Below are 16,834 nucleotides of genomic sequence, written 5' to 3'. Positions count from 1 at the left end.
TAACTAAACTATCATTATCTAGTTTATAAAACACACCCGAACTAAATGTGTGAACTCACTCTCCAAAAGGCAAGTGAAGCTGAAATTTTCTCAAGAAATTTGTCCCCATGGCATAAGTAATGCTATGATGGCACCTACATGGAAATTTAAAAATAATATTTTTTAATAAAAATGTATATTTTAAAAAAAAACTACATTATTTTTTTTTAAAAAAATCAACATTTAAAAAAACACAAATCTGGATTTTAAAAAAAAAAGTGTAAAAAAAATCAAAAAATTTAGAAAATCCTAAAAAAATGATTTAAAATAATGAAAAAGTTGATTTTTTTTTTTAAAAAAATGAAAAACTAAATAATCAGTTCGCTTTAAAAAAAAAAAGAAAGATAACTTTTCCATTTTTTAAACTATTTTTTTATTTTCTATAATTTTTGATAGTTTTTTACAAAAATTATAATTTTTCAGTATGTTTTTTAAAACAATTTTAAAAAAAAAAAATTCATGTAGGTGCCATTGTGACATTATTTATCCACGTGGACAACACTTGGCAACATTTTTATATAAAATGGAGAGTGTAGATCTCATGCCATTTAAGAATAATTTGAGGTGTGTTTTGCAAACTAGATAGTGATAGTTTAGATAGTTTTCTCAACCTTCTGATAGTTTAGGTATGAAACTCAAAAAACAGTGATAGTTGGAGTGTATTTTTGACCCTTATCCCTTTTTATTAAGATGATACTTATTATGAGACGGATGAAGTACTGCTTATTTATATTTATACAAAATTATAAGGAGTCCGGAATCAAAATTACCTTAGAAAAAAGTTTTTGAACCAAACTACCTCAATAAAAAAAAAAAGTTACAAAACTGTCTTTAGCGCAGTAAATTACTATGCTAAAGCACTTAACTGGGATGGCACCGTTAAGTGCTTTAGCGCAGTAATTTACTGCGCTAAAGGGGTCCTTGTTTTTTTTTTTTTTGGCCCTTTTGGTTAGCCCTTCTTTCATTACACTTTTTAACGTACTTTGACCATATATTAATCATGCTTCGAGACCCCGAAACTTCAATATTTTATATAGAACCCTACTTATTTTTATGCGATTAATAAGGCAGGCTCAATACATGAAGGATAAGAAAATCTTCGGATGCCGTTTTAGTGGTTGAAAAGTGCTCGAACGCCATTTTTGTTTGAAGGCTTAGTGTCATTAGCTTTAAGTTCTTTACGAATACTTGAGTTTAGATTTAAGTTTACTATTTTTTAGTCAAAATTGCAGCATTCATACAAATATCAAAATAATTAAATTGCATCATTCATAACAATATGAAAATACTTAAACTTGTTCATTAATAAGAAATCCAAACTTTTTAAAATACAATCATCAAAGAAAGAAAAAAACGTAAAAAACATTCATCAATTAATGCCCTTGAGTTGATCTTCCGCCACCACCACAAGATGTGCCACCACCGCGAGATGTGCCACCACTGCTAGATCTACCACCACGAAAGTTTCCTCCACCACGAGAGGTACTTCCACCGCGAGATGTAGTTTGACCACCATGCCGTAAGGGACACTTGCGCGTATCATGACCAACATAATTGCAAAATGAGCATTTTCGAGTGTATCTCCCCGGTGGAACATCCATTTCATTTTGAATACGGGAGTATGCTTTCTTTTTGAATTTACGGATAAATACTTTATTTGCAAGTATTGAAAATGGATCTGGTGGCCAATAACTCTCACTACCAAGTGGGTAAAACCTTCCAGCACACGTTCTTGCATAATTTTCAACTGTATATTCCTCAACTATGTAGGGGGAGGTGTTTTTTCCCATTGTGATAAAACACTTGAAGGCATGAGAACATGGCATGTGATATGATTGCCACTTGCCGCATGTGCATGTTCTTGGAATCTCACAAATTGTGTGGACGTTACCTCTTTTACCTTGGTGAACACTTGTTGTGAATTCAAATATGCGCTCTGCAGAGTTGTACTCCATCCGGTCATGTTTCTGAGCCTTATATTTGTGGTACTCGAACAGTTGTGATGGTTTTGGTATCCATTTTAGACCTTCTGCTGCATGTGCTTTGGCCTCTTTTGATCTATTGACGAACCTCTCCACAACCTGCTTAAAAATCATTCTCACCATTGCGGTGACAGATAGTCCCCGTGCAGATTTCAACAAGCCATTGAATGACTCAGAGCTATTTGTTGTCAGCATACCCCATCGCCTACCTTCATCCTGGTGTAATGTCCATTTGTCTTTATCAATTGCATTCAACCAGTGGAAAGCTTCCTTATTCGCCAGCCTAATAATGTCCATCTGCAGGTTAAACTTCTTCTCCTGAGGCTCTGTTGTAGCAAGCCACATCCAATTGCAAAGTGCTAGGATTCGATATGCCTTTTGGAAATTTGCCTTTAAATGCCTTAAACAATAACGATGGTAGGCAAAGGGTGGCTGCCACCCCTGCAAATTGAACATATTGTGCATTTATGTCTGAGATCACACATATTCCATGCAATCCTTAATAACGTGTTGCCTTAAGTAGTCCAAAAACATACCCCGCGTACTAATGCTCTCATTAGTTGTAATTGCAAAAGCTAGAGGGAATATAGCTCCATTTGCATCCATTTCAACTGCAATTAGCAGGTTTATGTCGTATACCCCGTACACATGTGTTCCATCTATTGATATTACAGGCCGACAAAACCATCAATGCATGGTTTGAATGCCCAAAACACAAACTCAAAAATATTACCGAGCACACCAAGCTTCGATTTGAGCTTCAATTCAACAACAGTACCATGATTGAAGTGTTGTAGAGCCGCCATGTATCTCGCCAACTTCTTGAAAGAGCCCTCCCAATTGCTGTAGAATATCTCATGTGCACGCCTACGCCCAAGATACGCCTTCCTCTTACTAACAGTTTATATACTTTCAGGACGGCTGTAATACAATCTTTAATAGGGAAGCTGAATAAGTTGAAATATCAGCATATAGCAACGGGGAACATTATATTCACACCAAAAATAAAATAAAATTTGGCGAAGGGGATAACTTGGGTTTTTTCCAATGTCACCAACTAACACACGAGCAATCATATTGGTATCTAGATTGCAATGATCATTTGGGAGGTCACTGATAAGTTGGTATTTTACCAATTTATCTCTTCTTTAATCTTATATTTTTGCTATATTTGCTTGATAAAATTGTGCATTTAGTATCCTTTACATCTATTTTATAGGTTTTATTTGATTTAGAAGTGATCGGAAGAAACCAAGTGAAAATTTAGTCAAAAAGAGGCCAAATGGGACAGTTTTGCAAAAACGGGACAGAACTGCAAAAAACGGGCAGAACTGCAAAAACTGAAAGTTGGGGCATATTTTGTCATTGTTTTGACTTGGAAAAATCTGGGCATAAAGAGAGGCTTAGGGCAACAAAACAGGATCATCTTTGGCTCAACACAAGTCCTTGGAGGCTAGGATTTCACACCAACACATTGGAGAAGAAGATTGGAAGCACTTTAATGAGATATTCTTAATCCTTTCTTCAATTTCTTGTTTTGTATTGAATATTTATGTGTGTAGTATTTCATTTCAATACTTGAATCTCGTTTATGGAAGTATTCTTGATTAAAGTTTGGATTGAATCTCTTGTTTTGCTTATGTGTTGAATGATTTTATTCCTAATGAAGTGAGTTATCGTTTCTTTAATTAATCTCATTTTGAATGATTCTTAAGGGAGTAGCTAACCCTAAGACTTGCCCATTTATTTCGGTTTAAATAAACGTCCAAATCCACCCTATTAATTAGAATGGGCACGGTCGTATGCAAATATATTTACCCAACTATGAGTCGGGGTCGAATCCCACAGAGAACAATAGGTAGGCGATTAGGAAAAGTAGGGATTTTCACCAATGATAGCTAAAGTCAAACGATGGATAATATTTTGGTTTTGTTTGAGAGAAAATTATAGCTAATGCAAAAATGTAAACTAACCTAGAAAGCAAGTAAAATGATCAATGGCCACAAGCATGGATACAAGAAAAACTACGCTCAAGTAACGATCCAATGTACTTCATGATTTACAAATAATGGTGAGTTTATATTACTTAACCTCGGATAATGACTCTAAATTAGCTTCTTCCGAAGACCAACTAGACTACCTAATTGAATATCCCTAAAGCAATTAGGAGCATTAAGAACACCCGAATATGGCTACAAGTGGTGTCGCCTATTCCTAGGTCGATTTCCATTAGATGAGGGTCAACGCCCCAAATTCTTGTTAATTAATCTTTCTCAATCCCGAGTTTGCCTCTTCCAAGTTTAAACCGAAATAAATGGGCAAGTCTTAGGGTTAGCTACTTCCTTAAGAATCATTCAAAATGAGATTAATTAAAGAAACGATAACTCACTTCATTAGGAATAAAATCATTCAACACATAAGCAAAACAAGAGATTCAATCCAAACTTTTATCAAGAATACTTCCATAAACGAGATTCAAGTATTGAAATGAAATCCTACACACATAAATATTCAATACAAAACAAGAAATTGAAGAAAGGATTAAGAATATCTCATTAAAGTGCTTCCAATCTTCTTCTCCAATGTGTTGGTGTGAAATCCTAGCCTCCAAGGACTTGTGTTGAGCCAAAGATGATCCTGTTTTGTTGCCCTAAGCCTCTCTTTATGCCCAGATTTTTCCAAGTAAAAACAATGACAAAATATGCCCCAACTTTCAGTTTTTGCAGTTCTGCCCGTTTTTTGCAGTTCTGTCCCGTTTTTGCAAAACTGTCCCATTTGGCCTCTTTTTGACTAAATTTTCACTTGGTTTCTTCCGATCACTTCTAAATCAAATAAAACCTATAAAATAGATGTAAAGGATACTAAATGCACAATTTTATCAAGCAAATATAGCAAAAATATAAGATTAAAGAAGAGATAAATTGGTAAAATACCAACTTATCAGTCACCCATATCACAAGTGTGCTTTGTGTAGAACTTTGAAATAGTCCACATCTTTTCAGCGGTTTCCTTACCACGGAGCATCCATTCACAGCCTTGATATTTTCGCTTGCAGACCAATTGCCAAAGTTTTTATGTGGAATCGTCAACTTTAAACTCCCTCATCCCCTGGATGCAATAAATCTTAACAGCCCTTTGCAATGATTTTTTCGAGCTGAACATCATGCCTTTTTCAATATGAGCCTTTTGTGATCCACTGGCTCTTTCCACAAACTTCGCCGAATATGATCAACATCCCTAGTAAAGACAAAGCCATCTGGGCGATCTTGAAGATGATCAAGATCGGGGATCTCATCAGAATGCCACTGAATCGGGGTCGACTCTTGCTGTTGAAATTGGCTTTGCGGTTGAACCGGAGTCGACTCTTGTTGTTCAAATGGTTGTTGTGAATTCAGTTCCTCCTGGTGTGCCGGACTATTCATCATATCTTGCAATAGTTCTACTTGATATTGAGGATTAGTTCCAACCTCAACCTCATCGTCACTTTGCTTATCGTCACTTTTCTCCGCATTAGGTATTTCCTCACTATCGCTCGATGATGTCACTATATAATTCGGATAATCTGGACCATCCATAACAGGTTTTTGCCTATAATTTGGTGCAACCACCACATTCTCCCTACATAAGAAAGTAGAGTATTTTAACTACTACACATCAAATAATACTATTGATGTTAAAAAAAATAGACGTACCGATAGTAATCAACTGCACCGAAACTTGAGGAAGGACCATCGTTTTGAGTAGTTGGATAGGCTGAGGATGTTCCAACTTGATTCATCCGTCCCGATTGAGGGGACCGTCCGATATGATCCATATCAGGTGTATAACCCCTAAATAATATAATCGACATCATTAGTAGCATTCAAGTGCCACTACACATGAATATTTACCACTGCCCATCAAATTGCTGACCTAAACTATCCAGAGGCATTTAGCTCGTCAAAATGCCTTCATAAGTACTCATGTCAAGGTAATTGTGTTCATAAGTAGGTTCCGCTTAAGTGACTTCAGCCTGAATTCTAGACGGGGCTTCTCGACGAGGTCTATTTCGGGCTTCCCGAGGAGCCCTAGCCATGAATTCAAGTCGATTAATGGGGACCTTCTTTATGTATATTTCAAGAACGTTTAAAGTTATGCATCCCCTATAATCATAAGGCGCCTTCAAATAATCCGTCAAAGAACCATCGTCTTAAATGTACCACTGTCCATAACTAGTTATACCTTGCGGTGTAAATGACATTGGATATTTTTCAATTATATTTAAATTAAAATCACTCCTACTAACTTGTAGTCTATTATACAAGGCTTGGAGTAATTTTGAGAATTTTAAGTCAAGTGGAAACTTAACATGGTATTTTGAGGGAGAATCATAGCGCAAATTATTTTCCTCGAATATAATTTGTCCGTCCCAGAATAAAGAAACTCTAATTTTTGAAACATCTTCCATTTTTTGACTAATTTAGGAGGAATACAAAATGCAAAAACTGGATGAAACTTAGAATGTGTGTTAAAAATTGGATGAAACTTAGAATTTTTTCTCTCATTCGAAATCTGTATTAATAAGATTTGAAGTTTGAATATTGAACCAACGCATGCATGTAATTAGTGTGTCTTGCAGTGTTACGTCAAATCAAATTAAGTACGGAGTATTACATAACACATGAATTAACCGTGCTATGTCAGTCCCTAGCAGAATAGCGTAGTAAAATAATGCGTTATTCTGACATAACGCAGTAAATTACTGCGTTATATACGTATAACGCAGTAAATTACTGCGTTATATACGTATAACGCAGTAAATTACTGCGTTATTCTATCATAACGCAGTATTTTACTGTGCTATACCGCTGCAATATGTTGTCACCTCAACTGTCATACAGAAAAACGTCATAATTCGAATCAAACTTTAAGTGTTATATAACGTAATTTGATGAATAGCAAAATTCCACACAAAATTGAGTTACTATGTCATTTTTTGACCAATTTAGAGATATTAGTCGTGTTATATCGTTCACTCCAAAAAACATATTCGACGCAATGGGTAGGACATGGGAATCGGGTGAAGATTTTGAATACTCAAACAACTCGAACGAGAGATACAACCAACGTTACAACAATATGATGACAGAGGAGTGAAATTGGCATGTTAGGGAAACTGCAGCACTGGAGCAAAAGTTAGCGTCAGTAGGGCTTAAACGCCCAAAAAAACGTGCTATGTCAATGCCTCGTGTAACTCCACAAGAGTTTAATTTTGCTCTTAACCGTTTTCGCGAAGAGAACAGTCGGATGCAAATACGTTACCTTAGGGTAGAACATGGTGTACATGGTAGCACAAGATTTAGATCCAAGTGGGATTCAGACTGTAAGATGTCCGATGACTATTAATAGTTTTTTTATATAAAGTAAGTAGGTAGGGTCATAAAGACCCTCCAACTAGGAGTACACGGGGTTTACAACTATATAAGTAACACTTTCTTTTGTTATTAGACTACAACGTATTCAATGTCGAGTAGTAGAAACTCAGCTTGATCTTTACTCCTTCCAAAAGAACCAAATAACAGTGATGATGAGAGTTCAAATCATAGCAGTTTTTTCGAGCGATACCAGTGATTTCAAACTAGATGAGCTAAATCCCCACCTTCTTATAGAGCGTAATGATGATTTCTGCAGTGTGAAATATTCAGATCCGCGAGAATATTATTGCGGTTTACGCCGAGAATGGTCACATCGGCTTGCCGAATCAGAACGTCTTGTTCGTGACTTGGAAGGAGTAAACGCTTCAATCCCAACAAGGTACTCCATAACCATGCCTCGAGTAGGTCTAGAAACTTGCTAGCTTGCCGTACAAAGGATTAGAAAAGAAAACAACAGAATGCTGGTAAGACGATGTAAATTTTACATGCTAAAGTTGTCTGAAGAACAAGCATCATCAATCGGTAGAGAACTAACATCTACTGAAAAAAGATGTGTCTTAAGAAACCGCCAATATTTTTCTAAGGACGATATTGAGGACTTCTATTCTGATGATGATTAAGAATGTTGTGATTTTAATTTTAAGTTTAATTTATGATGATGTTATTTTGAAGAATATTAGTATGTTTAGTTTTTCATCAACTCAAGGGCATGAATTGATGAATGTATTTTAAGTTTTTTTTTTTTTGATGATTGTATTTTTACTACTTTTGGTTTATTATTAATGAACAAGTTTAAGTATTCGTAAAGAACTTAAAGCTAATGACACCAAGCCTTCAAACAAAAATGGCGTTCGAGCACTTTTCAACCACTAAAACGGCAATCCGAAGATTTTCTTATCCTGTATTGAGCCTACCTTATTAATCGCACAAAAAAAAGTAGGGTTCTATATAAAATATTGAAGTTTCAGGGTCCCCAAGCATGATTAATCTATGATTAAAGTACGTTAAAAAGTGTAATGAAAGAGGATTAACCAAAAGGGTAAAAAAAAAAAAACAAGGACCCATTTAGCACAGTAATTTACTACGCTAAAGACAATTTTATAATATTTTTTTTTTGTTAGAATAATTTTAGTTCAAAAACTTTTTTCTAAGGTTATTTTGGTTCCGCACTCAATTATAAGCCATGTGAGCATGAGAAATGGACAGCTCATTGGTTGACTACTGCTGCTCACATGACAAGTGACATGGTTAGAGAGAGAGTGAGTGCCATATCTAACACGTCAACCTCCAAATTGCTTCCTTTACGTTGATTCTTTATTTACCTCCTTCCCTTCTATTCTAATCTCTCACCGTGCTTTCTTGATGCCTATCACAAAAGTAGTGTGTTAAACCATTTCCTCACAAAATAGTTTTAAATTATTCGAGATGGTTATTAAAAATAATTATTTCAAATTATTTATTATTTTAGAAGTTTAAGACATAATTAATTAATTTTTTTCTATTTTTATCTTTAGGAGAGTTTTGTCATTAATGAATATTATATACAAACAGAGTAAACATTTAATGAACATGATTATAATTTAAACATAAATAAGGGTAAAGTTAGTTAAATATTCCTCTTAATTAATATTTTTTAAGAGATGTGTAAAATTAAGAAGCGATAAATAATTTGAGATAAAGGAAAATACATTACTCCCTCCGGCTCAAATTATTTATCATTTTTTATTTTACACACTCCTTAAGAAATATTATTTAGGAGAGTCATTTGACCTACTTTGCTCTTATTTATGTATAATTGATAATCTCTGTTTATTAAATATTTACTCTATTTATATGCAGCGGCGGCGGAGCCAGATAGGGTTATGAACCTCTTCGGTGAAAAATTATACTTATTTATATATATTTAATTATTTTCTTTATATATAAATATATTAGATGTTGAATTCTTTGACTTTTCGTATTTTGAACTCCTTATTGAATATTTTAGAGTTTATATGGCACTTCTCGCCAAGTATAAAATGGATAAAAATTAATTAATTAAAATTATTTTTAATAATCATGATAAATAATTTCGACGGAGGGAGTAGTGAAAAAATCTTAGCAAGTTATAAACTATAAACCAACTGGAGAGAGATTAATAACACAAGAGCAAGAGAAAATCCAGTGGCCAGTAACATTTTCCGTGTGCAGTAAGCGCGTACATAGGCAATTAATGCAGCCTGGCCACAGCCACACACTCTCCCATTGCTCCCTCCTTTAAATACATCCCCTCAAAAATCTCACCGTCATTTCCCATACTCCAATTTATTTTTTCCTTCAAAGAAGCAACGAATAAAGTTAACAAAAGAATAAGAAATATCAGTGAATTTTGGAAATGGCAGGAAGAGTAGATCTGGATGGAAATCCAATAAAGCCAATTACAATATGTATGATTGGTGCTGGTGGTTTTATTGGGTCACATCTATGTGAGAAATTGTTGTCTGAGACGCCACATAAGGTGCTAGCTGTTGATGTTTACAATGACAAAATCAAGCACTTGCTTGAACCGGCTACTCTTACATGGGCTGGTCGCATCCAGTTTCACCGTATCAATATTAAGAATGATTCTCGTCTTGAAGGCCTTATCAAGATGGCAGATCTGGTAATTCACACGCATTCTTGTTTCCTGCATTTTGTATGAAAATATGGATCTGTGCGTTGTGAATATTAAATTGTGTTATTGCGAAATTGTTACATTTATTGAAAGCTTCATTTCTTAGATAACAAATCTGTTTGTGGATTTATTTGTTATTACTATTATTCGTACCATTTATAGCATGCTTAATATCCTTGCGAGATTTTTTTTTTTTTTTTTTTTGAAAATGAATATCCTTGCGAGATATTAATACATAATATTTTGAAACAAGTATTGGATCATTCATTACTGGGATCCAAATTGTGAACTTGAGATCTTATTGGATCTGAATTGAATTTAATCGTTCTCCTGTTTCTTGAAAGAATTTTCACAGATTTCTTAAAATTAAAGAGAATTTCTAGAGATTTCTTTAGCTTTAATGTCCTTGAGTACTTACTGAGAAAGAAAAAAGCTTTTTGTGTCCTTGAATATATTGTTTAATCTTACTATATCTTTGGGTTATTTTATTATTTTTAGTGTGATCTTGGTGTAATTATGGACTACTTTATGCACCGACACATCATTTTCCTTGAATTTTTAAATCTTGATCTGGTCAATTCTTTGACTGTTGCTGACTTGTGACTTTTCTTGTGATGTAGACCATCAATCTTGCTGCGATCTGCACTCCAGCTGATTATAACACTCGTCCACTTGACACTATTTACAGCAACTTCATTGATGCTCTTCCAGTGGTATGCATATCTCACTTTTTAACTTCATTTGGCCTTTCATTGCTCATATTTTGCTAATCAGGTACTTTCTTCGTTTTAATTTGTATGTCTGGTTTTAACTTGGCACGTAGTTTAAGAGACATTTGAATCTTGTGGTCTTAAACTAAATATATGTATGAATGTGCCAAAATGCCCCTTTAATATTGTGGTCTTAAACATGGCGTGGAAAGTTGGTATTAAAGAGTGCCAAAACAAGGAAAGACGCGTTTTTTTTTAAACGGACTAAAAAGGCAGAGGGAGTAGTTATTATTGGAAATTAATCCATTTGAGATAGATAATTTTGATTCTGGAGGTTATTACTTGACGGTTGGAGATTATTTTTTGTCTTTTTCTATTGAATTTAGTGTGTCAAGTTGATGTGGATTGATTAATACAGGTGAAGTACTGCTCTGAAAATGCAAAGCGTCTTATTCACTTTTCCACCTGTGAAGTTTACGGGAAAACAATAGGTGCCTTTTTACCCAAAGACAGCCCATTGCGTCAGGTGAGACTTCACTTACATCTTATTTATGCCATATTTAATGCAAAACTTAAGGTGAAACTTGCGTCATGTATCATGTTGTTTCAGGAGTTCTTGTCCTATCCTTATAAATGCCAATTAAATTTCCACTAGGTTGTTTGTTATTTGTATAGCATACTTGGATGTTCTGTATTTGGTATTAGTATTGCAAATAGTGATGTATTGCATATACTTGGATGTTCTATTTAGGTATTACTTGGAATGATGTTCCTCATCTCATTTTTTTTCTCTATTTAGTCTTATTCAATGTTAAAGGCAAATGTGGATATCCAATATGTTCTCAACTTAGCTGCCTCTGGTTCTTGTTTTTTTTCTCCCGTTTGGTGTGTTTTTCCCTCCTCTTCGCTCTTAATACTAATATTGAGATTTTGGCTTATTTAGTTTACTGATCAAGCCATGTTTGCAATATATTCGGAATATGATGTTTGTGTGAATTCTAAGATATTTTGACTGCATGAATTTGTTAACTGAGTAAAGTGAAGGAGGCACTAGGAAATTAATGTGAAGATGTTCAAGTATCGGAAAAGTTTATGAAGCTAGTTGTCTTTGTCTATAACAGCTCGTGTGAAGCTTGATGATTGATTCTGCTTCTAGCAAATTTTGTTGACAAAGATAGTTTAGTAAGTTAGAGAAAAGGTTGCCTCCAGTAGTTCTAGTTGTGTTCATAGAGTTCTGGTTATCGACATGGTTTGTCATTTACTGCCTTGAGGAAGGGTTATCTTGACAGGTCCTGCCTAGTGCTCCTCTTAGGGTTAATTTGGGCTTAGTTTCTACTATTACTACTTACTGGCCCTTGTATACAATGTTTAAGTTGCTTTGTTCCATAATTGTTCTAGGTAGATTTAACTTGTTCAATTAAGATCTTGGTCTTTTGATTCTACTTTGTCTTTTGCTTGTGGTGCTATGGATTTCATGTGGGATTTTCCTCCATGTCACTCTCCTGGAAAAGCAGGGAAAAGAATCTCTTTCCTCCTAATATCAAAATAAGAACTTCAGGGAGTTTTTGATTCTTAAGATTTGTGAGCGTATATATTTATAATCACAATGTGCTTTTTTGGCATGTTGCATGGATTATCATGTAGATTGAATCTTAATGGATGAGGAACCATTCAGTTTTGTGCATTTTTCACTAAATTGTTACTTTTGTTGTAGAATCATGGATGATTTAGGACTCATCCATTCACCATTTTCTGATACTATTTACATTTTTGGAGATGTTTTAAATCTTTCTCCTGATATCTCTTAGGATCCTGCTTACTATGTGCTTAAAGAAGATGAATCCCCTTGCATTTTTGGACCCATTGAGAAGCAGAGGTGGTCCTATGCCTGTGCAAAGCAATTGATTGAGAGGTTGATATTTGGTATGTGAAGTTTTACCTGATTGGCTGTTTTAAAAGTTGAATATTCTGAATTCTCTCCTATAATTCTTATGCATGCTTATTTTGCAGCTGAGGGTGCTGAGAATGGCTTAGAATTCACAATTGTAAGGCCGTTCAATTGGATTGGTCCCAGGATGGATTTCATTCCTGGCATTGATGGTCCTAGTGAGGGTGTTCCGAGGGTGTTAGCTTGCTTTAGTAATGTATGATTGATTTGTTTTCTGATTTATTTTGATTGAATTGAAACTTACATATGTTCACTTGTATCTCACGTTCTGTTATTTCATTTCCCCCCTCTTTTCAGAACCTTTTAAGACGTGAACCGCTGAAACTAGTGGATGGTGGGGAATCACAGAGAACTTTCATATATATCAAGGATGCTATTGAGGCTGTTCTCTTGATGATCGTGAGTTTGACCTCCTTCTTTCATGTGAATTTTTCAGATGCATAAAACTAAGTGTTGATTCTCTTATTCTCAATCAGGAAAATCCTGCGAGGGCCAATGGCCATACTTTTAATGTGGGCAACCCTAACAATGAAGTTACTGTGCGCCAGCTAGCTGAAATGATGACCAAGGTTAATTGAGTGATTTTCTTTGTGTTTTTCCCTCAATCTTGTTTTAGTTACTCTGTTCCCACCAGTCATTTTTCTCAACTCCTTTTCTTGCATAACAACAGGTTTATTCGAAGGTGAGTGGAGAATCTTCTCTTGAAACGCCTACCATTGATGTAAGTTCCAAAGAATTTTATGGAGAAGGGTATGATGACAGTGACAAAAGAATTCCGGATATGACTATTATCAACAAACAGCTTGGTATGCATGTGTTTTCTGATCTATTGAATAATTCAGACATTCTACAGGTCAAGAATAATCTGACATTTGTATGGTTGTTTGACCAGGTTGGCACCCGAAGACATCCCTATGGGACTTGCTCGAATCCACACTCACCTACCAACACAGGACGTATGCTGAGGCTATCAAGCAGGCCATGTCAAAGACAACTGCAAATTGAGTGAAGGCGGAGTAGTTCTCGAGGACGTGCTGCTTGTCGGCAGGTCTTTCAGTTGCTTTACAGAATCTACCCAAGTGAATCTTCTTGGTTCAGTTCTCAACATACGTAACTTCTTTTTGCCACTCACGTTTTGAAAATCTATAATAGCTGACGTTGTAAGCATCATGTATTTTATCTTCTTGAGTTGTGACAGCAGTCATTAGGAAATTGTGTCATAGGTCGATGTAATGTTACTGGAGAGTTGTCAACAACAGTTATCAGGCATAAAATGAAGGGAAGCCTGTAATGTCCTTTTAATATTTCGTTGTCAATTCATTTTATTCTTCTATATGAAAACACATCTTGTATCATTTTTTAGACCTGCTGCCTCCAGTGGTCATTTGTTCATCTATATAGATTGTCCTTTCTAACAGACATTGTGTGGAATATGTCTGGCAGTTTGTTTGCAAATGAAGCGGATAGAAATTTTAGGTTGTAACTGATCTTGTAGCTCTTTTGGTGGGAGGGGGGGGGGGGGGGGCATTTTGTCAGTACGAAGTGCTTATGGTGTATGGTCTTTCCTTTAGATATGTTGCACTGTGATTCCTCTGTTTTGTGCTATTATCTTGTAGTATTTGCTTGTAGCAAAAGATTATACTTACGGGTGGCTTCATGATTCTGTAAACCTGTGGTAGCGGCTGAAGTGTCACTCAGCTCTAAGAGTGAAAGATCTTGAATCATCTACTATTTTTTGCCTCATCTGAAATTTGAACCCGAGACCGTATTGTTCTCATCAGTCCTTAGTCACTTTATTGGTCATTAAATCTCACCTTTGGGTACTCACACTTACCATGTTCCTGATACGTTAGTGGATTAGCCGTCAATCTTGGTCCAAGAAATCTGCGTCTGGCCAGCCTTACATTTCCTCTTCTGATTCTTTGGGAGCAAACTGGCATTTGGTGTCTTATTAAGGGGGTGTTGGGTGGAGGCGAAGACTGGCTCGGATGTACTGAGAATAAGTTACTCGTACCTTTCTGAATTTCCAAAATTGGTAGATGAGACTTGAGAGTTGAGAGATATCAGATAGCGTTTTTCTATGTCAATGGCACTGTGAGATAATTGGCTTCGAAGTTCAACTATATCATAGTTAGGCGCTTGTTTGATTCAACTTGCTCGGCTGGACGACTAGAGCCTAATAAATATGGCATTGGATGATCGTATATATCTTTTTCGCTTTTGTGTAATGCAATACATTGAGCATTAAAGATGTGACTATTATAACGTTTAACGTTTCGGTCTGAGTCTTCAAAATTTTATTGGTATTTCTTGGATTGTATTGTTCTCATGTTATGGATGCTTTATTATTATTTTGGATAATTCTCGCATATTTTTTCAAAACGGGACGTGATTAAATTTAAATTGGTTATTCAGATAGTTAAATTTAATTCTGTATCATTAAAACCACTAAAGCTTAAAAATTGTTTGGATTAAAGACCTTTTCTTCTCCTCAGTAAAAATACTGAGGTGCTGTTTGACCATAAAAATTATTCACTCTTTTTCGGATTTTTTTCTCACTTTTTTCACTTTTGGCCGTTTGGGCATAAATATTTCGAATACAACTTGAAGTTGTATTCCGGAATATCAAAAACTTAAAAAATTTGTTTTTAAAAAAAGATTCACTTTTTTACAACTACATTTCACCAAAAATTACAATTTCAAAAACTATGGCCAAACACAATTCCAACTTCAAAAATACCAAAAAAATAATAATTTGTTTTTGGTATTTATGGCCAAACGCACCTAAATTTTAAATTAGGTGCTTGCTGTCGTCTTTTTGTTACCATTTATAATATAAAATAAAATAAACTTAGATTGTTGGTAAACAGTGAAGAGGCACCCGTGGCCTAATGGATAAGGCGTCTGACTTCTAATCAGGCGATTGTGGGTTCGAGTCCCACCGGCTGTGTGCTTCTTTTTTATTATCTCTTTTTGTCACCCAGGCGGATCTCTTTCTAGTTTCTAGTCAACTTCGTTCAATATGGAGTAGTACTAGGGAGTTTACTTTACCCGCCTTCACGTGTGACGGTTTTAAAACATTTACCATTTGACATGACCCTTGCTCCTTAGCACAAATTTATTGTCATAAACTTATGATTATAATTAAGTTTATAAAGAATATTATGGTCTGCTCTGAAAATCACCATCTTAATCCAATTCGAAAATGCTATAAAATTTGATTGGGGTTTAATCAAATATCAGTCTGACGCAAGGTCTGGTGCACCCCGTTATGGGAAAATAGAAATTGTTAAAGATATCCTACCCTTTTTTTTCTTTATATCTGTGTTGTCCAGGTCAGTTTGTGCGCACTTCGACTCATTCCATGAGATACCTGCAATCTCCCATCAAAAATAGGATAGATGAAAAGAAATCACCTAATATTTTTGTCTCTACTGAAATTTGAACCCGAAATCTCATGATTCTCCGCCATTTCGTGGATCACTATACCACACCCCTGGTGCTAAAAGATGTCCTACTTTCCTGTGAATAAATTCATTGTTTTTTGCTCTGATCTTTAATAAGAAAATATGTAAATCACACCCAAATGAAATGTCCAAAAGAGAGAAGAACTGGCTAAAATAATGATAATGCTAGGTGTCCTTTATCCTTTAGCAAGACAGCTGACAACGTGATAAAAGCATAATCATGACACACATCTTTTCTAATTTCTTATTGTTATACTCTTTTTTCCTTTCCTATTAAAATTTAATTTGGCACCTTCCAGCAGAAACATTGTGTTATGAGATCCAACTACCACATGCCAATACTTTTATTAGGCACCCATTTTAAATTTTGAATGTTCTTCGCAGTGACTGATATACGTTGAGTTGGTGAGTTTATTATTCTCAACTTGAATTAAAAGACTTTAATAAAATATGTGTTTATAGTATATCCTAATTTATTACTCCCATCACAGAAAACATTATTATCTGCAGAACCGTATCCGACACCACTTTGCAGAATATTTATTTTATTTGTGTAGATAATATTATTAACGAAATACAGAAACCTAATTTCTATCAGTCTCGATCATACCTTAGAATTGA

At 35.0% G+C, this 16,834-nt stretch overlaps 1 protein-coding gene and 1 non-coding gene across 2 annotated transcripts; both read left to right on the top strand.

The window, feature by feature from the left end:
* The first annotated feature begins 9,625 nt into the window (after nucleotides 1-9,625).
* LOC132604470 (UDP-D-apiose/UDP-D-xylose synthase 2) lies at nucleotides 9,626-14,163 on the top strand. The gene is made up of 9 exons (XM_060317990.1): nucleotides 9,626-10,076; nucleotides 10,709-10,801; nucleotides 11,217-11,324; nucleotides 12,607-12,721; nucleotides 12,809-12,942; nucleotides 13,044-13,145; nucleotides 13,223-13,315; nucleotides 13,417-13,552; nucleotides 13,639-14,163. The coding sequence occupies exons 1-9, from the start codon at nucleotides 9,810-9,812 to the stop codon at nucleotides 13,749-13,751; spliced, it is 1,161 nt and encodes a 386-aa protein (XP_060173973.1). The 5' UTR covers nucleotides 9,626-9,809; the 3' UTR covers nucleotides 13,752-14,163.
* Nucleotides 14,164-15,623: 1,460 nt separating this feature from the next.
* TRNAR-UCU (transfer RNA arginine (anticodon UCU)) lies at nucleotides 15,624-15,696 on the top strand. The gene has a single exon. It is a non-coding gene; the product is annotated as a tRNA-Arg (tRNA).
* The last annotated feature ends 1,138 nt before the right edge of the window (nucleotides 15,697-16,834 follow it).

This window comes from Lycium barbarum, chromosome 1 (genome assembly GCF_019175385.1).
Source record: "Lycium barbarum isolate Lr01 chromosome 1, ASM1917538v2, whole genome shotgun sequence".
NCBI lineage: Eukaryota > Viridiplantae > Streptophyta > Magnoliopsida > Solanales > Solanaceae > Lycium > Lycium barbarum.
The sequence above is the reverse complement of the archived record's forward strand: the minus strand, read 5'-3'. Positions and strand labels throughout refer to the sequence as shown.

Bases quoted from the DNA above. Each gene is read 5' to 3' on its own strand.
- LOC132604470 (XM_060317990.1), top strand. From the start codon at position 9,810: ATGGCAGGAAGAGTAGATCTGGATGGAAATCCAATAAAGCCAATTACA. The intron at 12,943-13,043 runs GTATGATTGATT...CCCTCTTTTCAG, and splicing joins TGTTAGCTTGCTTTAGTAAT to AACCTTTTAAGACGTGAACC. The intron at 13,553-13,638 runs GTATGCATGTGT...TTGTTTGACCAG, and splicing joins TATTATCAACAAACAGCTTG to GTTGGCACCCGAAGACATCC.